A 22495-nucleotide genomic window follows, 5' to 3' on the forward strand; every position below is an offset into this window, starting at 1 on the left:
CTAATTTGCAATTGCTCTTTCCCATCTCTCTTTCTCAATCATCCCTGGCTCATACCTTCCTCTCTCATTATCTGACAGTTCACCAGCACTAACAGTGTGACAGATCAGTCTGACAGCTCACCAGCACTAACAGTGCGACAGATCAGTCTGACAGCTCACCAGCACTAACAGTGCGACAGATCAGTCTGGGAGTTCACCAGCAATAACAGTGCGACAGATCAGTCTGACAGTTCACCAGCAATAACAACGCGACAGATCAGTCTGACAGCTCACCAACACTAACAGTGCAACAGATCAGTCTGACAGCTCACCAGCACTAACAGTGCGACAGATCAGTCTGAGAAATCACCAGCACTAACAGTGCGACAGATCAGTCTGAGAAATCACCAGCACTAACAGTGCAACAGATCAGTCTGACAGCTCACCAGCACTAACAGTGCGACTGTCCAGTCTGACAGACCACCAGCACTAACAGTGCGACTGTCCAGTCTGACAGACCACCAGCACTAACAGTGCGACTGTCCAGTCTGACAGCTCACCAGCACTAACAGTGCGACTGTCCAGTCTGACAGATCACCAGCACTAACAGTGCGACTGTCCAGTCTGACAGCTCACCAGCACTAACAGTGCGACTGTCCAGTCTGACAGCTCACCAGCACTAACAGTGCGACTGTCCAGTCTGACAGCTCACCAGCACTAACAGTGCGACTGTCCAGTCTGACAGACCACCAGCACTGACAGTGCGACTGTCCAGTCTGACAGACCACCAGCACTGACAGTGCGACTGTCCAGTCTGACAGCTCACTAGCACTGACAGTGCGACTGTCCAGTCTGACAGACCACCAGCACTGACAGTGCGACTGTCCAGTCTGACAGACCACCAGCACTGACAGTGCGACTGTCCAGTCTGACAGACCACCAGCACTGACAGTGCGACTGTCCAGTCTGACAGATCGCCTGTGCTAACAGAGCCCCCCACCCCTCACCCCTGGCCCCCTTCACTCACAGGGCTGGGCGTGTCCCTCCCCGCTGCCGCCGTTGACCTTGGCGCCCCGCTTCTCCCTCCTCCGGCGGGGCGGGGGCGGGGGGCGCCCGCGGAGGGCGTTGTAGAGGCCGGCGGTGCGGCGCCGGGCCTTGCGCAGCACGTGGCAGACGTACTGGAAGATCTCCTCGTAGCAGTCGCCGGGCTCGGCCAGGCTGGCCAGCGTGCTGGAGGAGTGGCAGCGGGCCCGCTGCTCCTGCATCAGCTGGTGCTCGCGCTGCTTGGTCTCCGAGAACTGCGTGGCGATGACCACCAGGCACAGGTTGATCATGAAGAACGAGCCCACCTGGGGGAAGGCGAGGGGGGGCGCTGAGTTATGGGACCTGGGGGGGGGCCAGGTGGCACCCCCAGTCTGACCTGGGTCACATGTGAAGCCAGTCTTACGTCCTAAAGAGCATACACCTGTGCTTCACATAGTCTTTCTCTGGCACAAAAAGCAGAACAACACAGAATGATAAATAATGCAACACAAAATACTGTGTAATACGACTGTCGTATTGTCATATACGACTGTCAACTGTTGTAATACGACAGGAGTATTGTTGTTGTTTCTGTTTGTTTTTGTTATACTTATCCCATCCTTTTACCAAATGTAAAGTACGGTAACAGTTTATTGCATATCAAGATTATGTTTAAGCCATTAACATATAATATAATGAATATATTACTTATTAATAATAACAATAATTATTCATATATACGATAATAAATGTTAATAGTCCTTAAATATATAATTTGTATTTTAGTATTAATTATTATTTATATATGCATTATTCATATGCAATCATATCAATATTAGGCATAGTTTTCACAGTGCTGCCCAGGCTTATATGTTGCCTCTACAGCCGGCAGATTCAGTCGATAGCTGTCGTGGGATCAGGACCGATGCAGGACCTGTGAACGGCCTCAAACACAGCGACTTGGTACCCGCCAGGCCGCGGCGATTTGGAATTGGTTTCCTATCCTGACGGCGAATTTTAAATGCCAGCCTCCTGCCTGTAGAGTAAATCAGACTGTGCTGCACGTTGGTATCGGGCGTCTTCACACACAGGTGCACATACTGTACACCCGGCCAGCAGGGGTCACTGTTACAAACTGTCTTAGGATCCCCAGTGGGGCGAGAGCTCTCTGCAGCTGCATTTCTATCTTGGTGCCCTTGAAACACTAAGCCCCGTGCAGATAAAAGTTTGTTTGGGATTTCCGAGCTCGTCGTGCTCACGCTGTGACTAACGCGCTATTGTACAGCTCCCACTGTGGGCGATGACACATCACAAGATGTCTTTGAGTTTAATGAGGAAATTAACCGCCAGGGGGAAAGTATTACACAGTCACCTTGACTATTCTTATGTCCTGGGGGTGATGTGTTTCCTGAGAGGCACCCAGAAAACTGGGATGTGGTAGAAAAACACAGTTCCATCACCTCCATCGCCATGAGCAGCTCTGGTCATTTTGCCTGCTAAGGTGCAGGGAAACAGGTCAGAGTCCATTTGCACAGCAGTTTGATCCACTCCAGAAACCCTGGAGCTGTACAAGTCAGGCACACTTGTGACCTTATTTTGCCTGAATCTCCAATTGGCCGATAATAATAATGATTCGTCCAAGAGCCAGCTGCTCTGAAAACCTGAGGTGGATCAAACATCACTGCACTGAGAATTGGACTGCTGGTCTTGATCCTTGCATTACACCTCAAAGTTTGATCAGTTCTTGATAGGTTTTGAGAAAGACCTGCCTGATTAAGTTTGCCGGCTCTATGTTAATTACGACCTTCTTGCAGAAGCTCGTTCTCAGCTGGAGAGAGCATATCTTTAAAGAACGCAATCAACTATTTCTAGCACAGGGGGTAAATAAACACAGGGGTGCTGGGCTGGTCATGGCTGGAATACACCCAGATTTCTTGGCTCATCGATCCAGGCTGACATAAGGGAGGCACGATGGAGTCCCTGTGCTTGACTGGGGGCTATGGTGCCTTCTGGGTGGAGTTTGCATGTTCTCCTCCGTCTGTTTGGATAGGATTCCTTCTAGTGCTCCAATTCCTTCTGTGCACTCCAATTCTAGTGCACAACTTCCAAATCTATGCTGTCGGTTGAAGCTGTTTGAAGCTGGCCTCTCCATGATCCATTTCACAGAATAGCACGGCCACACCAAATGTGCACAAGATCTGGATTATGAGGACAATTCTGTTCCCGAAGGAAACCAGAGATTCAGCCTTCTCAACAGGATTCGGCTAACAGGCAGAAGACATGAAGCACCTCCCGTAACAGCTCAGATCAAATAAGCTTTCCATTTTTGACGTTGAGCAGCACCGGTTTGACTCAGTGAGGTCTGCCCTGACAATTGATTTGAAAACCTAAGAACATAAGAAAGGTGACAAAGAAGAGGGGGCTGCTCAGACCATCGAGCCCCGTCGGTCGTTAGGAGTTGCTCATCCAGCTATCTCTTGGATAGCATCAAGAACATGGCTGGGTAGCTCGTGCCACACTCCCACAACCCCTTGCGTAAAGACAAAGACTTCTGTAGGTCAGGAGGATGATCTGACCTACTCCCTTTATTTGCAGTTCTGGCACAAGGCAGAGCTCTTGATGTTCCTTAATACCTGTCGTCTCCTTGAACCTGGGCACAGGTTCTCCCTCTCGCCTCTCGCCCCTCGCTGTGCGCGTCTGGCGGGGCCACACGGTTCAGAAACCGCCACCTGCTAGACCGGGCCAGTCCGAAAGGTCAGGGACACATCTCTCTCCGTCCTTCAGGCGCAAGCAAAATGGCCTCATTGTGTCTGAAGGTGTCTCTTCAGGCCTCCTTTATGAGGCAATTATTTTGACAAGTGCTGTGCAGTGCGAACATCCCCAGATCTGCCTCTAATCCCCTGTCAGTGAGCGCCTGGACGTGCTGCTACCCTGGCAGGAGGCAAACCAGTTTCACATAGGCTTAATTAAACTGTAATGCTCAGACACAAGGGTCTACCAGGGATTAGGCACTCTTATTTGGCAGGGACGATTATAAACCATAAAAACGACCAACGATCTGAAAGCTCCTGCAAAGCTTAGGCACTCTCCCTTTGAAAGAGAGCATAACCGCTTTGGAAAGAAAGGAGCAGAGCTAAAAAAACAATAAAATGAGAGTGGTAATGGCAGGGGGGGCAATTAGCGCTAGAAAAGTAAGCTTCCAGAAGTGTCCAGTGACCACTGGAGACGAGGGACCTTCCGCAGAGATGCCATGCTTCAGCTGGGTCGCAAAGTGCCAGCTGGAAATCTCTGCCAGTCTCAGGGGACAGAATAATCTTGAACTGCCAGCACACCTCCGACTGTATCGCCAACGATACGTTATTGACGGGAGCAAACGCGACCGCCAGCGGTAATTAAAGGGAATGATTGCTGGTGAAGACGTGCCCAGGACACGAGCAAGCCATAGGATCTGCAGGGCTGTACTTACTATGATGAGCAGGATGAAGTAGATGAAGTTGTAGAAGGAGTGCGCGTCCATCACATAGTACATGATCTCCACCCAGCCTTCCAGAGTGATGACCTGCACACAATCACAGACACCTTAACACAGGCACACTGTCACAGTGACGCTGCTACACAGTCACACACCTTAACACTGTTACACTGTCACAGTGACACTGTTACATAATCACACACCTTAACACTGTTACACTGTCACAGTGACGCTGCTACACAATCACACACCCTAACACTGTTACACTGTCACAGTGACGCTGCTACACAATCACACACCCTAACACTGTTACACTGTCACAGTGACACTGCTACATAATCACACACCTTAACACTGTTACACTGTCACAGTGACACTGCTACATAATCACACACCCTAACACTGTTACACTGTCACAGTGACACTGCTACATAATCACACACCTTAACACTGTTACACTGTCACAGTGACACTGCTACATAATCACACACCTTAACACTGTTACACTGTCACAGTGAGACCGCTACACAATCACACACCTTAACACTGTCACACTGTCACAGTGACACTGCTACACAATCACACACCCTAACACAGTCACACTGTCACTGTGATGCTGCTACACAACCCCTCACACAGACACGGGTGCTCAGTCCCCGTGACGCTGCTGCACAACCCCTCACACACACGAGCGCTCGGTCACAGGCGCCAGCTCTGCCGTGTTACCTGGAAGATGACGATCCAGGCGTAGCCGATGTTGTCGAAGTTGATCGCCCCCTTGTGGGGGTTGGTGAGGCCGGTGTTGCAGCGGGTGTAGTACTGGTTCCAGTTGACGCACAGCCCCCCACCGCTGCCGTTGGCCAGCGGCTCGGGGTGCAGGCCCAGCGCCAGGCGGTGCAGGTAGTCCTCCTTGTCCAGGCAGCACTCCCGGCCCTCCTCCCGGCGTGCAGGCACATCCCGGCATGACATGATCCCGTTGTCGGCCGCTAGGGAGCAGATGAAGGGCTTCTCGTCATCTTCCTCCGGCCGGTAGTATGAAGAGGACAGGGAGATACCTGTCGATCTGGGAGGAGAGGAGACCGCTGTGAGCGCGAGGGAGGGAGAGGAGGGAGAGGGGGAACAGGAAGGAGGGAGGGAGAGGAGGAAGAGGAGGAAGATACCCAGCGATCTGGGAGGAGAGGACACTGCTGTGACCACAAGAGAGGAAGAGGAGGAAGGGAAGGGAGAGGAGGAAGAGGTGGAACAGGAAGGAGGGAGGAAGAGGAGGGAGAGGAGGAAGAGGAGGAAGAGGAGGAAGATACCCAGCGATCTAAAGGACTCGCTTAATGAAGCTCAATCAGAGACAAGTTCCCCCAAGTCCTTCACCAGATCAGTCAATCCCAGAGACAGAAGGACAGCAGAGACAGTCGTGCTTGAGACCAGTCACAGAGACAGCAGGACAGGCAGAGACAGTCATGCTTGAGATGAGTCAATCACAGAGACAGGGGGACAGGCAGAGACAGTCATCCTTGAGATGAGTCAATCACAGAGACAGCAGGACAGGCAGAGACAGTCATCCTTGAGATGAGTCAATCACAGAGACAGCAGGACAGGCAGAGACAGTCGTCCTTGAGATGAGTCAATCACAGAGACACCAGGACAGGCAGAGACAGTCGTCCTTGAGATGAGTCAATCACAGAGACAGTCGTCCTTGAGATGAGTCAATCACAGAGACAGCGGGACAGGCAGAGACAGTCGTCCTTGAGATGAGTCAATCACAGAGACAGTCGTGCTTGAGATGAGTCAATCACAGAGACAGTCGTCCTTGAGATGAGTCAATCACAGAGACAGCGGGACAGACAGAGACAGTCGTCCTTGAGATGAGTCAATCACAGAGACAGTCGTGCTTGAGATGAGTCAATCACAGAGACAGCGGGACAGGCAGAGACAGTCGTCCTTGAGATGAGTCAATCACAGAGACAGTCGTCCTTGAGATGAGTCAATCACAGAGACAGCAGGACAGGCAGAGACAGTCGTCCTTGAGATGAGTCAATCACAGAGACAGTCATCCTTGAGATGAGTCAATCACAGAGACAGTCGTGCTTGAGATGAGTCAATCACAGAGACAGTCGTCCTTGCGATGAGTCAATCACAGAGACAGCGGGACAGGCAGAGACAGTCGTCCTTGAGATGAGTCAATCACAGAGACAGTCGTGCTTGAGATGAGTCAATCACAGAGACAGTCGTCCTTGAGATGAGTCAATCACAGAGACAGCGGGACAGGCAGACAGGCAGGGAAACTCACTCGGTGAAGTTCTCCTCCAGGAAGCAGCGGTTTCGCAGCAGGCCGGCCCACAGCTGCACGCCGATGATGCCGAAGATGAAGAAGACGAAGAAGCAGAGCAGCAGCACATTCCCCAGCATGGGCAGGGTGTCCAGGAGGAGGTTCACCAGGATACGCATACCTGAGATGCAGAGAGGGGCCATTACTGCCTGCCTCCAGACTGCAGCACGCTAACAACCCGGGGCTCGGAGACACAGGCTGGGCACACTGTAGTACACAGCTGCTCTGGGCTTTAAAGAGAGAGGTTAACACACTGGACACTCCAGTACCTTAACACTGCAGGACACAGGACTGAGACAGTCCCCACAGAGACAGGGCAAATACCGTGTGTGCAAGAAAGGGCTCCTTATGGATATTTCTTCTACGCTCTCCTGAAGACTTCCTTGCTATAATAGCTGGCATTGTTGTACTGCAGCCGCTTCTTAATTAAATCACAGATGTCTAATGATGACAAAGCCATCATCACCCAGTACTCCATTCTGCTGCTTAATTGGACGTGATTTCATTTGGTTTTATCTGCAGAAAAAAAATGAAATATTGCCAAATTGCCAATTTCCTGTATTCACACTCCTTGTGAGCGAAAGCTTCAATTATTCTTAATCGACTTTCCGGGAGCTTCAGTGGGCTTTTCCAATAGCAAGGCCGCACAGAAACAAAGAGAGCCCAGCCAGGGCAGGGGGCAGCTCAGCTTTCAGCAGGCCGCCTGGTCTGGAAGCCCAGTCTTGGTGCGGCGGTCGGATTGGTTCAACGCGGAGCAGTCTTGGCCGTGCTCTCCAGCTTTCCCGACACAGCGGCAGGACGGATCTCATTAGATCCGCGCACACGACGTGCTGTGACTCCTCCGCAGGTAATGGGTGGGACTAGGACAGACAGGGGACGGGAGAGGGCTTGAGCGGCCGTGGGCTGTGGCTTTAAAGGCAACTCAATAGACTCAAGAAAACTAATCCGTAACCGAAGAGGCCCTGAGCAGCGCGGCCTTAATGCTCTGCAGAGCTGTCAAGCAAATAACATGCTCTCTGGGTAGATTTCACGCTTGCCAGGAGCAGAGGAGATTTGTGCATCTATTCATCTGGAAATAAATATTTACATACAGAGTAACGCGGCGCACACATGAACACATTTTGCAGAGGGTGCAAAATTCATTAGAACGCTCCTCAGCCCTGCCTTGCTCCTACGGCACAGCTCAGCATACAGGAGCTGCCGTCACCTGGTTGAAAAACCGAGCAGTGTAGAGGTGTCCCAGGGCAGGGGGCCTGCTCTTTCGGCTGAGCCGAGCCCGCCGCTGTCTGAGGAGCGACGCTGGGCAGGCGATCGAATCCCGGGCATCGGAACAGCCCATCGCGCCATCCACCACAACGGGGGCGGTGCGGTGCGCCAGATCCGCCAATGCCAATCCTGGGGAAGGTCGAGCGGACTCACCGATCCCGGCGATTCGGGGTCATTTCAGACCGCGGAGAACGGCCACGCTCAGAGCAATTCTGCGGGACTCGCTCAGCTGTAAAGGTGCTGCGGTATTTTTTTCCAACCAGCCGTCAAAAGAGACACACCCGAATTCCGTACAGTACCTTTTCATGACACCTCATCTCGGCCGTACTGCATCAGCCTCGTCTGATATCGCTCCCCGAAACGGGACTGTCAGTCCCATTCCGGCAGAGGAAGGGGTCCCCTGCAATGAAATGCAGGCACCCCGAACCCGTGCCGGGGTGACAACAGGGCCAGCAAGGGTAAGCAAGCTTAAGGTGGTCCTGCCCAGAGCAGGCTGGGAATCGTCGGAGGGCACAATCTCCAAAAATGACCTCCAGATAACAACCTGGTTCTTGCACTTGCGGTAAAAAGCATAAAAATCTGAAATCGTGACGTTCCACGGCCCACCCCTCATTCCCTGACCACTTCAGAGCGGAGTGACATTGTATATGGTGGTGCCCCATCAACGCCTTGCGGTCTTGCTGGCGATGGGCTTTCTCTTCACTCTCACAGCTGTTCACACGAGCGCGTGGAGGGGGTGTGGGCCTCTCGGGTCTGTTTCTAGATCACGGAGGGGGCACTGCTGGGGCTCTCTGTCTCCAGTCTTCATTTTCCGGCTGCCCACCTCCCTGTCGGCGGTTCTTCAGCAGGATCCCGAAGCAGTGGAGAAAGCCCTGGGCGCCCTGTGAGTTTCGGACGCTGTTTGGCTTCCTCCGCAAACTGGCCTGTCTTCGGCACAGCCGATCTTGGAGCTGCGCGAACGAGGCCGGGGAGACTGGAGGTGCTCGGGGATACTGAGGCGGGGGGCTTCAGGTGGCTAACAGCCGCCTACCCCGCTGTCTCCTCGGTGTCGCTCCTGATCAGCACATGCCCCCTGACTCGGAGGAACCGCCTGTGATTTCTGGCCTCTGCAGGGGACCCTTGCAATCAATCTCCTTTCCTTGAGCTTTCGAAGGCACGGTTTCCTGGAGGAATGAGGCAGGTGGAGAGGAAAGAGAGGGCCTGACTCATCCCGCTGACTCCCCCCCGGCTCAGGTGGTGGTGACCCGTTGTGCCAGTCGGGGGTCAGACTTCTTAAAGAAAGGGGGCGATATCACTCCCCCCCGCAGGGGTGGCCGCAAGGCCGGGAGAGCGAGACAGGAACAGCTGCATGCCGGTTTCCTCAGGCCCTTTCCGTGGCTTCTGGATTGATATACCGGTCTCCCCTGTGCTGCTAGCTCCTCCGGGCACGTATCTGTCTCGGATGGCCAGTCCTGACACGCTCTGGCTGCCTGGCTCCCTGTCCTCCAGTCTCGGCAGCTGACACCTGTCAGTCTCGGTTGGCTTGCTTGAGTTACCCCCCCTCCTCCTCCCTTCCTTTCCCCTCTCCCGCTCCATCTCTCTCCCCCCCCCCCGGCCCTCCGGCTCTATCCCAGCCTCGACTCCCACCCCAGACCGTTCGATCAGCACCTTCCCAGTCTCGCCTGCTTCAGCTCCTTCTGAACGCCAGCGAGCGCTTTCTGAAAGCGGTCCTAATGAGGAAGAAAGTTTCCCAGCGCCGGCGAGTAACAGGGAGGCTCTCCACCAGTCAGCGAGAGCACGCGCCCTGGTGCTCGCTATTTGGAAGCGCCGTGAATCGCCGCCTTTGAAATAACGGGCTTATTTTGTCAGCGGATTTCTTGATCAAAGGCAGCAAAAACAGCACTAAACGATGAGGAACACGGAGGAGTGCGGATTGGCCTCGCGGAGGAACAGGTTCAGGTGAAGAACAGCCATCACTGCCACCTGAACAATTAGCAGCCCGACTGAAACACGAAGTGAACGACTCTGTGATGTCCTTGTGCTTTCCGCTGACAGACCACATTGCTTCAAAAGGGATGTCGAGAGATCAATAACCATCCATAACTGTAATCCCAATTCTAATTAATTATTGATGCACAAACAAGGGATTAGTTGTGCTTTACCACCTACAGAATGAAACAGTGTTTCTTGGTTTTATTCTATTGAAACATGAGGCGAAAGTAATGCGCCCTGCGCACTCTGATGCTTTTCTGCTCTTAGCTCACATTGACTGGTCATCGTGAAGTGCGATTAAGAGCTGTGGGGAGGGCAGACAAAGTCAGACAAGGCCTCCCTGCCTTGCCATGCCACAGCACCCCCCTGTGGTCTGCCAAGCACCCATGCGCTTGCAGCCTCACCAGCGAGAGAGCCCGCCCTCGGCTGCCTCGCCCTGCAGAGGGCGCTGTAGAGCTCACACCACGCGTCAGACGTGGGGTGGCCTGACAAGTGGTCCCTTCGCAGGAAGTGCACCTGATGTCATATCCTCTGACTGGTTCACACAGAACTGCCAATGGCAATTGCAGAATAAAAGGGTAAAAACAGACGGCATGCTGGGAAATGCTGTGCAACAGGGGTGTCGCATGCTCAGAGCTAGATTAGAACGGGCATGTCTCCACCCTGGGAGCGTTGCCATCGCACAGGGGCTTGACCACTGGGATCCCTTATGTTGCACATTTATACTGGGACTGATGAGACCATCTTTTTTATTCCAGCACTGTAACCACTTCTGTGCTTGAAGGGATCACACTACAGTAAGTAAACACTGTATTTCAATAAACGTAGTACTCCCCCTCCTCAGCTGAACTGGGTCACCTCGAAAGAGTGTCTCCTTCCTTTCAGGACATCCCATAACCTCAAGCCAGCCACAGAGAGATTTTTAAGGAAACGAAGCTGCCTGTGCAAGAGCTTCAGCGGACTGCTTAATAGGCACAGCGCTAAACCCAACGCTGATTTTACCACTGAACGCCGTTGCAGACATACAGTACGTATTGGCACCCTTTTTCTCCCTTGCTTCTGGTGATGTTTGAGGCATTATGGAAAGCACAGAAAACTGACTAAGTGTGGCCTTCTTCTTGCAGTGGTCTAAGCTTTGAATTAAGGCCTTTTAAAGGTGACCTGATCAGGCATTTATCCACCTGGACCTCGTCGGGTAAAAGTGCACCTCACGAGCTTTCGTGTGACTGGTAGGTTGCAACGCCTCACTGCACAAGCTGTATTGCTGGTCAGAGGGCTTAAAACAAATTGCCAATTTTTTGTGAAAGTACATAAGCTACAACTATAGTATTCTCATTCCAGAAAATGTTGCGCTTCTCTTTTCCATCAGTATATGTGAAGAATAGAGATTTCTTTAGGAACGGTCAAGGCTAACTCTACACATATCTAGCCATCCAACCAAAGAGATTTATTGCCTCTTCAGAACTGATCCGCTTTGTTGTGACCTGACAGACAGGTGCACTCTGTAATTTGCGGAGGCTCTTCCCTCCCTCCCTGTCTGCCAGTTTGACGGCTCAATTAATCCAGACCCCTGACATTAGGTGCTGTCCCTGCCTCTCTCCCCCTCTCCTCCAGCTGCGCGGCAATCGCTCTCTCCCTCCCTCCCCGAAGACGGGGTTGAGCCGAGTTCCTGCGCTGGGGCCGACGCCGATCCATCACACAGCGAAAACAAGGCCAGCCAGGAGAGACTTTCTCCGGGAGGTTTAATTGGATGAGCCGGAAGACTGGCTCACACTTCCCGAGCTGAAGGATCACATCAGGCTTTGCGTTTCAAGACGGCGGTTGAGGAGCCCTTTCCTTTCTGGGTACCTTTCCTATTATGTTTGTGCTATTTTAATGTAGATTGACCAGTGGCTGAGATAAAGACTTGCTACTAGAAAGGCCCTCGTCCAAACACTTAAGACTCTCAGCAAGTTAGCTGAACCTCCCATTCTCATCCACAGATGAGCTGAAAACTGAATCTCTTTCAGGTGGCTGGGAAGCTGCTGTCAATGCAGAATATACTCCCTATTAAGCAGAATACTAGCCTATTAAAGCCCGATACTAGTCATCTGCAGACTGATTTTATTTTGGTTGATGTACTTTGATGTGGCTGACACGCTTACTTGAGGAGCAGGAGAGAGAGAGGGGGGAGAAGGATGGAGAGAGGGGGGAGCAGGAGAGGAGGAGAGAGAGGGGGAGCAGGAGAGAGAGAAGGGGGGAGCAGGAGAGAGAAGGGGGGAGCAGGAGAGAGAGGAGGGGGAGCAGGATGGAGAGAGAGTTTCCTGAACGCAGTGTTTCCTGTCTTCACCTGTCAGCCTGGAATGAGCTCTGCCTGCTCCCGAGCCGCGGCGTCAGAGCCCTTCTCGAGGCCGAAAGGGAAACTCTGGAAGACTGGGACAATAACAAACAGATCTGGCCACAGAGACTCAAACGCAGGCTGTTTCCTGGACCGTGAACTGGCCACACAGCTCTGAGCCGCACGTGGGGAATGGACTGGGGTGAGGGTACGGACTGGGTGTCCACAGCAGACTGGTCAAGACCGCCAGGCTGGGATGATCTCTATCCGGTAAGAAAAGCGTCGATTTAACACAAAACTGGACACCTATACAGATGTTAGGTTCCTTGCTCACCGTTCACCATCACCCTGTGGCTGTTAGTGGATTCTGCAAAACCCTCTCCCTCGTTATCTCTCCCCGTCTGATTTTTCCTTGCCCTGGGTCTCGCTCGGCTCCGAGAAAGTGCTGTCTCTACTAATCTCCCTCTCCCTCTCTTCCCTATTATAGGCTGTCTCGCACAATATTGTACGATACACCTCTCAATTCGGCGTTCGGGGAAACAGCAGCGTGCGCCAGTCTCCCGTTCTCTCCCTGTGTACCATTATCTCCGGTCAGCCCCAGATCTCACCCTCTCCAAACCTGTCCGCAGCCTGGCTGCGATCAGAGATCACAGAGCTCCTGACTCACTGAACGCAGGGGCCGGGACAGGGCTTGAGGCTTGACGCAGGAGCTGGTGTCCGTCGGCTCTTGCCATGTCTGTTTGCTTCCTAACTCCCTTCAGATCCCAGCAGTGGGCACTGCCCGAGCTTCCCTGCGTCCTTTAATAACTGGGATAACCGCAGTCCTACACTGCATGAGCTCACCGAACCAAATTCCATGCAACTAGCTGTTATGGGAACAAAGTGTGGGAAATGAATTGTGTGCAGGCTGTGTTTCTGGTCCCTATAGGTCTTTACTGGCAACAAAACCCTCCCATGAATGGTGACCATAAGAAAGCCTATATTAAGGTCTATATTAAAAAAAATAAGCCGCTCGGCACTACAACTGTAGCAGCTTTTAGTGCTTCTGTAAAGTCAGAGTCTAACCCCAATCGTTAAAGAAGCACTAATGAGCTAGGCTTAAGAGACCCCTTAGGGGTCTTAACATTAAGATAAGAACCCAGGAGGATTAAGAGATTGTATGAATGTGAAATTATTTAAGTGCCCCACTTAATTGGCCAAAATAAGTACCTTACTTAGCTTAAGTGCTTTTATGAATACAGGCCCAGATCTTTATAAGATCAGATTTATATGAGATTAGCTCCCTGGGAGGTTTGACACTTATAAGATTAGTCTATTGTAAGGCCCTTTACTGTACAATTCCATTCCTACAACATTAACCCCTGATAAGATTAGACTCCCCAGGAATCAACTCCTCAAAAAATTAGACCCGTACGAGGCCTGAACCATTTACAAGACAGGGTATAGCATGGATAAACACAGGCAGCCACACAGCAGCAAAGGCATGAGAAACACAGAGAGAGACAATGACACTTATACACTCACACAGCTGGGCAGGCTCACGGTAGCACGCACACACAAACTGCCCTGCAGGACCCCCGAGGGCAGCTGGTCACCCTGGTGCTCAGGACTTGATTAGTGTGACACTCTGTAAGCACTGTATCACCCTGCCATCCCTGCAGAGAGCCAGAGAGCCAGAGAGAGCCCGTAAGCAACACTATGACCTGCATTCAGATAGTCCAGGGCAGAGGGGGAGATGTGAGAATGTGACAATATTCACACTCTCCTTCTCTGGCATGTTCTCACTGTGCCCTTGTGTTCCTGGGGTTTATACCTCCTCCGTGGTCCTGACATGGAGAGATGGACAGATGGACAGAGGGCGCCGGAGATAAAGAGAGAGACTCGGAGACAGACCCCCTGTTTCCATCGACACAGAGAGAGACAGATGTGGGCGCCGGTGGCACCTCCGAGAGACCGCCTGCCTGCCGCGCTGCCAGTGAGGAGCTCAGCACCCACGCCCCTCCCCTGCCGCGGCGCCCTGATCTGCCCTCCCCGCCTGGCGCCGCCCCGGCCGGCCGTGCACACGCCAGCTACGCGGACAGCGCTCCACCTCTGCTGCAAACCGACTGCGCAGTGTTTTTAGACAGAGGTGAAAACAACTGTCACTGCCCTGCTCAGGATGATCTGACAAGTCTACAGCACAAACTGAAGGCACCCGTGCCTGTTAGGAGTTAACCATCAGGCCCTGAAGAACTGTCTTACTGTTGTTTGTGTCCCCAGCTGTCCTGGGTTTCTTCAGGGTCTCTGGAGTGGAGGTGTGTAACTGGTGTCCTACCAGCAACATGAAAGGGGAACAGGGGTCTCAGCTAATTAGGGGTCTTGGTTGATTGCCCAGGGCTGACCTAAGTGCCTGACTTCCTGACCTTGTGGACGCCTTGCAAGGCAACAAACTGCTACTGACCAATCAGGAACGTATGTTTGTGTATGAAAATATTGCTCATCTTCAAGAATAAAAACCTGTTGCCGTCCTCAGAAAAATGAGTGGAGGACGAGGTTAGGCTGTTAACTTCGTCTTTCCTCCTTTCCTCACTGCAATAAAGCAGTCTCCAGCTTGACTTACCTGAGCTGTGTGGTTTCCTGAGAACACTCCTGAGCTAAACTCCTGAGCTACAGGGCTGAATCCCCTATACCTGTCATGAGATCCGAACAGGAAGTACAGCGGAGCGGGGACAGGCTACTCACTGGGCACCCGGTTGATGGCTTTCAGTGGCCTCAGGACCCGCACTGTTCTGATGGCCGAGAGGTTGATATTCTGGAGGTCCAGGGAGTACTCCACCATCCTGGGGAGAGACCACAGAAACAACATGGTGAGCTGTCAGCACGGGCTCAGGGGGGAGCGCAGGTCAGAGGGCAAAGGTCATCACTACAGTCTGTCCTTTCTGATGCGCCTCTGCTCCGGGCGCCTGACTGAGCCGCCTGTTGGCCTGCCTCTTCTGCCCCTCCTGCCCCTCCCGTCTCTCCCCTCTGAGGATCACAGAGGCCACCCGGAAATGCTCACTTGGTGCCCCAGTATCGCCGGCTGAGCCGAGGGCACCTCAAAAAAGGCTTCTAACCTCCCTCCCTTAAGAAACAGAAGCAGGACAGTGTAAAAACAAACACACAAGCCAGAGTGCAGGGGTGTCGGGGGGTCTGGGGGACCCCCGCGTCTCGAGATTCAGGGGTTTTGAGGGCTCAGAGGCGCGCGATCGCTGCGCTGCGCGGAGCCCCTTCACTGCCGCGTCTCGACACGAGCCAGCTGCCTCTGTGTTCACTCAAAACAGTCATCAAGCGTCTCGGGGGGTCTGACGGAGGGGGCTTTGGACTTTGACTTGATTATGATTTGATTATTTGCGCGCACACACCAGCAGCCTCCGCGTTCCTCGCCAGTGTCCAGCCGCTGTCTCTCCCTGCGCCCGCAGAGCGGTCAGCGCCAGGATAGGGGGCGTCCGGTCACAGTGACTGCTCATCCAAGTACAGCCGAGCAGGCCAGTAGGGGGCGCTCACCCTGCGGTCTGTGTGGGTCCTAATGCCCCAGTATGGTGACGGGGACACTACACTGTAAAAAAGGTGCCATTATTTTAATGAGTCATAAAACCAAGATCCTGAATCTGTGGTCATTAAATATCCTGGGGTGTTTCTCAAAACGAGTAGGGGTGTTACCCCCTGGCAACCTGGCCAAATCTCTCCCTGGACTTCACCAGTCATGGCCTCCTAATAACCCCCCTCTCTGAACTGGCCTCATCACTCTGCTCTCCTCCCCACTGAGAGCTGGTGTGTGGGGAGAGGACTGGAGCATCATCCAGGTGGGGCTGCACACTGGTGGGGATGGAGGGGATCCAGCACTGTCCAGCGCTGTGAGTGGGGTTGTCCAGAGAAGCGCTGTCAGGATTTTTTAAATGATATTTCTGTAGGCTTCAAACCCTCTCCTCTCCTCTCCTCTCCACGAGCCTGCTGGTGCGGAGAACGAAGAGACCCGCGGGGTGCCGCTGTGTGCAGACCGTGTGCGGCAGCGCTCAGCGCCTCAATCTGGAAGAGGCATGACGAGCTCTTCCCAGAGCACCCCCGGCTCCAGCCCAGTCCAGGTAACGATCCCGTAACGAGCGCGCGGCTGTGTGCTGCAGCAGCCCCTGTGGCTTCCGCGGCTTTAATTAAATCATCCCGCGCGCAGCGAAAGTCCCGCACACCTGTCGAAACTGGCAGCTCACGTTCACGTCAAAATCGACAGTTGACACCAATTCCGTGCAATGTGAGAGCAGCTCCGTGAGAGCAGCGAGGAAAGAGAACGATCCCGGAAGATTCACGTGACTTTTGGCACGCGAGAGCTGGGGTTCGATGGTCGGAGAAAACACGTTCAGTTAAACGAGCAGCAATTAACTGAGCCCTCAAACCGTCCAACGGCTCCACCCGTGGTCAGAGCCCAAAACAAAGGGTCACAGAAGACGACAAGGGATGGGCTTTTGGAGGCACTGCGGTCACATCTCCGACTGCTCCATCCCAGTCCGCCCAACCCAGAGCCTGCACCCTCTGCTCGCCATGAGACCTGTCTACAGAGCAGCACTGACTGCAGAAATCGGGGCTCTTCACACCTGCTCCCTTTGCACAGGCCGGCCGAGGAACTGCAGTGTTCCAGGCTGCCCTGCTGCCGCACCAGGGGGGGAAGCTGAATGGGGAACATTCGACCATGTGAGCACCAGCTGCACCGTGGGAAGACGAATCGATCGATTCAGCTGGACAGGCAGACTGAAAATGGACAGATCGACACCTCCAGCTTTCAGGTAGATGAAAGCCTCGAAAAGCAGCTCTCAGAACTGCAACGCCAAGGCGGACAACGCGCTCGCTGGCCGATATATTAGGAAGCCCCGGGGCTAACGCCAAGACCTGCTCAGCGACCGGCGATGCCCTGGCTGGCTCGAGGAGGAGACCAACGGTAAGGTCGCTCTGCTTGCCCAGCTCCTCCAGTGGAGGGGTACTGGAGTACCTGAGCCCAGACGTTTAAGAGCTCGTGTGAAATGAGAGGCGGGAAGGTTGTGCCTTGCTCCACTGGGAAACGCCAGCTCTCCCGGAGGCAGCACGGAGAATCCACAAGCGGAGTCAGGGGCAGGGCAAGACACCCCCGTCCATCCCTAGCCCGAGGGCGACAGGGGAGTCCCCTAGTGCTGCCCCCTAGGGAAGGGGATGTATCTGCTGCCCCCTGTGCCTAGGCACGGAACTGCACTGAGACAAGCAGGCTGGCGGGAGAGGGCTGTATGCACACACTGCACACAGAAACCTCAGCAGTTAGCGGCTCTGGGCTTTTCCTGAGACCGTTCCTGGAGTTTTGGCTGTCTGTCATGCTGGCTCCCTGCTCCTTCCAACCCCACCCAAGACTTCATTCCGCCTCCCTTCCCCGTCCACCTTCCCGAGTTTCCTGCTTTCCCCTGCCTCTCGCCCTAATCCCTCTGCCCGTGCCGTTTCTCCCGCAGGGAACAGAGGATCGGATATCTCTGGCACCAGGAAGAGATTACCGCTCCCTCTTAAACTCTCCCTCTGTCTTCCTCGCCTCCCCCTGCTCTGCAGAGTAACGTCTCCTGGCACGAGAGAGACAGGGGACAGGAACACCGAAGCACCGTCTCCCCCTACACTTTCTCCACACTTGAGTCCGGTTTTTTCCCCCCGTCACCCCGCCACAGCGGAGCCAAAAGAGCAGGAACTCATTTCCGGCCGGGGAGCCCAGACGGAACTGGAGCGGAGACAGAAACGCATGTCTGGCGTGGCGCATCGCCTGCCCTCAGAGCCATCTGCTCCCGGCCCTGCGCGACACGCGGGGCCCGGCCGTGCCAGGCACAGCCATGCCTGCGTGTGCCCTCTCTCCTTGAGCGCCTGGCGCTGTGTCCCAGCTCTGTCGTCCCGGCCTGCAGCTCATTCCCTGTTTAACACGGAAAACCTGCCAGACGCAGCCTCACTGTCTGGTTCCGGTGTGCTCTGTGTGTACAGTGGAGATTGTGCATGCGATCTGTGTCTATAGAGAGTATCCATGTGCATACATGAGCACTGGGTGTGCAGACAGGTTAATATAGGTAACAGACAGACAGGCTAGTGGGCATAAATGCCTGTAGAGAGTGGAAGGTATAGGTTCACTTGGTGTGTGTCTGTCTACTCAAAGCAGGTGAGTGTGTGTGCCTGTGTAGGCTGCAGGTGAGTGTGTGTGCCTGTGTAGGCTGCAGGTGAGTGTGTGTGCCTGTGTAGGCTGCAGGTGAGAGTGTGTGCCTGTGTAGGCTGCAGGTGAGTGTGTGTGCCTGTGTAGGCTGCAGGTGAGTGTGTGTGCCTGTGTAGGCTGCAGGTGAGCATGTAACGTGTGCTGCTCCTGTGTTAGTCCCTTGCTGTGAGCAGACCTGGCGTTCTCAGCTCCTGCCTGATCGGCTCCAGGAGGATTTGAGCCCGCTGAGCCACAGAAAACCAGGGACAGCACCAGACTGCTGTCCACAGCACGGCTTCACTGCTGCAGCCCAAGGAGCAGTGGTTCCGAAAATACTGCTTTATTGACCACATTTCTGAAACAGTTTCATTTTGGTTCCATCTCCTTGATCTGATTGAACAGCACTCTTTTAATACAAAATGTGCGATCAATTATGTCTGTGTGGCTTCTTTGGTAATTCCACCCCCTAATGAGAGAGCTTGACACCCATATAAATAACTGCACCTATGAAACTGGTTATACGGTCATTCTGCCAGACAAACATCTTTATCTTTAACCAGGAAAGCGGTTCTTAAAGGTGACACATTGTGTGGCTGGCTCAGACTGCTACAACTACATCCTGACAGCCAGACCCGCTGGTAACAACTGTGTGTGAGGAACAGTCTGTCTCCATTGTGCATATTATGTATGTTTGGACTGTGTGTCTGTGTACCAGGTGTGTGTCGTGGATCTGTGCGAATCTGTTTGCATACAATATAGAGTTGTAATTGGTGTTGCATATTCGTGTGACGTGTGTCTGTGTGTACAATGCATCCGTGTGTGCAGTGCATTTTTTGTGCATCTTCCTTTGAGTGGTGTATGTCTCATTTGTGCGTCTGTGTGTATGGTGTGCAGTGTTGTTATTTTCTGTATGTGTACAATGTGTACTGCAGTGTATGTGTGTGCAGTGAGTTTGATTTGTTTGTGGACCTGTGTGTGATCTGTTTGTACCTGTGTGTATAGTGATTTGTGACTGTAGGAGTACAGTGTATGTGATCTGCTTGTACATCTGTGTGTGTGATTTGTGCATGTGTGTGTACAGTGTATGTGTTGTGTTTAAGATGTGTGATTTGTTGTATCTGTGTGTGTACAGTGTGTGGCAGGTGTATTTGTGTCTGTATAGTGTGTATGCCCACTGGAGGGGGTCAGGGAAGAGGTCAGTCCAACAGCCACTAAGACACAACAGGCGCACAAGCAGCCAGCTCTCCTGGCTACACAACAATGGCTCAACAAAGAGCTATTCTAGCAGCTCTTTCCACCCTGAAGAGCTGGGAGGAGGGACTCGGCCAGCCTGCCATTCTCTCTCAGTGTGAGTCAACAGGCATCGACCTTCTGTGCAGACAGCAGCTCTCATTTCCTACAGGGCCTGTATAGATGCTGTAATCTCGCAGCTCCAGCCTGAATTATTTTAATTGCTAATTTTATGGTTTTGTATAGACCCCTTCACCATCACCCTCCCCTTGCCAGCCCCTTTGCTATACTCGCTGTCACCTTGATCAAAAGCGTGAGACGCTTGCCAAGGTGTACAGCAAAACATTATTCACCATAACACAAAAAGGCTATCTCTCTCCCAGTCTCTCAGCTGTAACCACTAGCCCACACTGCCTCCCTCTCTCTCTCCCAGTCTCTCAGCTGTAACCACTAGCCCACACTGCCTCCCTCTCTCTCTTCCAGTCTCTCAGCTCTAACCACTAGCCCACACTGCCTCCCTCTCTCTCTCCCAGTGCCTCAGCTCTAACCACTAGCCCACACTGCCTCCCTCTCTCTCTCCCAGTCTCTCAGCTCTAACCACTAGCCCACACTGCCTCCCTCTCTCTCTCCCAGTGCCTCAGCTCTAACCACTAGCCCACACTGCCTCCCTCTCTCTCCCAGTCTCTCAGCTCTAACCACTAGCCCACACTGCCTCCCTCTCTCTCTTCCAGTCTCTCAGCTCTAACCACTAGCCCACACTGCCTCCCTCTCTCTCTCCCAGTCTCTCAGCTCTAACCACTAGCCCACACTGCCTCCCTCTCTCTCTCCCAGTCTCTCAGCTCTAACCACTAGCCCACACTGCCTCCCTCTCTCTCTCCCAGTGCCTCAGCTCTAACCACTAGCCCACACTGCCTCCCTCTCTCTCTCCCAGTCTCTCAGCTCTAACCACTAGCCCACACTGCCTCCCTCTCTCTCTCCCAGTGCCTCAGCTCTAACCACTAGCCCACACTGCCTCCCTCTCTCTCCCAGTCTCTCAGCTCTAACCACTAGCCCACACTGCCTCCCTCTCTCTCTCCCAGTCTCTCAGCTCTAACCACTAGCCCACACTGCCTCCCTCTCTCTCTCCCAGTCTCTCAGCTCTAACCACTAGCCCACACTGCCTCCCTCTCTCTCTCCCAGTCTCTCAGCTCTAACCACTAGCCCACACCGCCTCCCTCTCTCTCTCCCAGTGCCTCAGCTCTAACCACTAGCCCACACTGCCTCCCTCTCTCTCTTCCAGTCTCTCAGCTCTAACCACTAGCCCACACTGCCTCCCTCTCTCTCTCCCAGTCTCTCAGCTCTAACCACTAGCCCACACTGCCTCCCTCTCTCTCTCCCAGTCTCTCAGCTGTAACCACTAGCCCACACTGCCTCCCTCTCTCTCTCCCAGTCTCTCAGCTCTAACCACTAGCCCACACTGCCTCCCTCTCTCTCTCTCCCAGTCTCTCAGCTCTAACTGCTAGCCCACACTGCCTCCCTCTCTCTCTCAGCTCTAAGCACTATTCCACACTGCCTCCTGTCTTACTGTACAGAAGTGTACTGTATTAGCATCAAGGCCAGGCTCTCCTCACAGCATCACATTAAAGACTCAATCTCCTTTGATCAGACAAGACTGGCCCTTTCTCTCTGCAATAAAGGCAGCTCTACAGGGACCTCCCGGCGCAGACCTCTCAGTGCTCCATTCAGCACACACAGTAACACATTGATCTCTTATCTGAGGAAAGAGTTATCAACCCCACGGCGCATCTACTGTGAAAACAAAAAGATCTCCTATCTCCCTGTGCTGTGAAGTGCTGACTGCTGAAGCCACAGGCCCACAGTGCCTCTCCAAGAGTCTCAGCTCTAACCACAGGCCAACAGTGCCTCTCCAAGAGCCTCGGCTCTAACCACAGGCCCACAGTGCCTCTCCAAGAGCCTCAGCTCTAACCACAGGCCCACAGTGCCTCTCCAAGAGTCTCAGCTCTAACCACAGTGCCTCTCCAAGAGCCTCGGCTCTAACCACAGGCCCACAGTGCCTCTCCAAGAGTCTCAGCTCTAACCACAGGCCCACAGCGCCTCTCCAAGAGTCTCGGCTCTAACCACAGGCCCACAGTGCCTCTCCAAGAGTCTCATCTCTAGCCACAGGCCCACAGCGCCTCTCCAAGAGTCTCAGCTCTAACCACAGTGCCTCTCCAAGAGCCTCGGCTCTAACCACAGGCCCACAGTGCCTCTCCAAGAGTCTCAGCTCTAACCACAGGCCCACAGTGCCTCTCCAAGAGTCTCAGCTCTAACCACAGTGCCTCTCCAAGAGTCTCAGCTCTAACCACAGGCCCACAGTGCCTCTCCAAGAGTCTCATCTCTAGCCACAGGCCCACAGCGCCTCTCCAAGAGTCTCGGCTCTAACCACAGGCCCACAGCGCCTCTCCAAGAGTCTCATCTCTAGCCACAGGCCCACAGCGCCTCTCCAAGAGCCTCAGCTCTAACCACAAGCCCACAGTGCCTCTCCAAGAGTCTCAGCTCTAACCACAGGCCCACAGTGCCTCTCCAAGAGTCTCAGCTCTAACCACAGGCCCACAGTGCCTCTCCAAGAGTCTCAGCTCTAACCACAGGCCCACAGTGCCTCTCCAAGAGTCTCAGCTCTAACCACAGGCCCACAGTGCCTCTCCAAATATCTCGGCTCTAACCACAGGCCCACGGTGCCTC

At 53.5% G+C, this 22495-nt stretch overlaps 1 protein-coding gene across 1 annotated transcript in view; it reads right to left on the bottom strand.

Annotated features, from left to right (window-relative positions):
* The window catches only part of LOC148821631 (voltage-dependent T-type calcium channel subunit alpha-1I-like), a 70250-nt gene that overhangs the window by 39918 nt on the left and 7837 nt on the right, over window positions 1-22495 (bottom strand). The window contains exons 3-7 of the mRNA XM_088930502.1: window positions 15073-15170; window positions 6759-6918; window positions 5201-5537; window positions 4469-4561; window positions 1007-1328 (exon numbers count right to left, since the gene is read on the bottom strand). Of these exons, the coding sequence (XP_088786628.1) occupies window positions 1007-1328; window positions 4469-4561; window positions 5201-5537; window positions 6759-6918; window positions 15073-15170 (1010 nt within the window). The remainder of the gene's footprint in view (window positions 1-1006; window positions 1329-4468; window positions 4562-5200; window positions 5538-6758; window positions 6919-15072; window positions 15171-22495) is intronic.

Source organism: Atractosteus spatula, chromosome 13, assembly GCF_055471065.1.
Source record: "Atractosteus spatula isolate fAtrSpa1 chromosome 13, fAtrSpa1.hap1, whole genome shotgun sequence".
In the NCBI taxonomy this organism is placed as follows: domain Eukaryota; kingdom Metazoa; phylum Chordata; class Actinopteri; order Semionotiformes; family Lepisosteidae; genus Atractosteus; species Atractosteus spatula.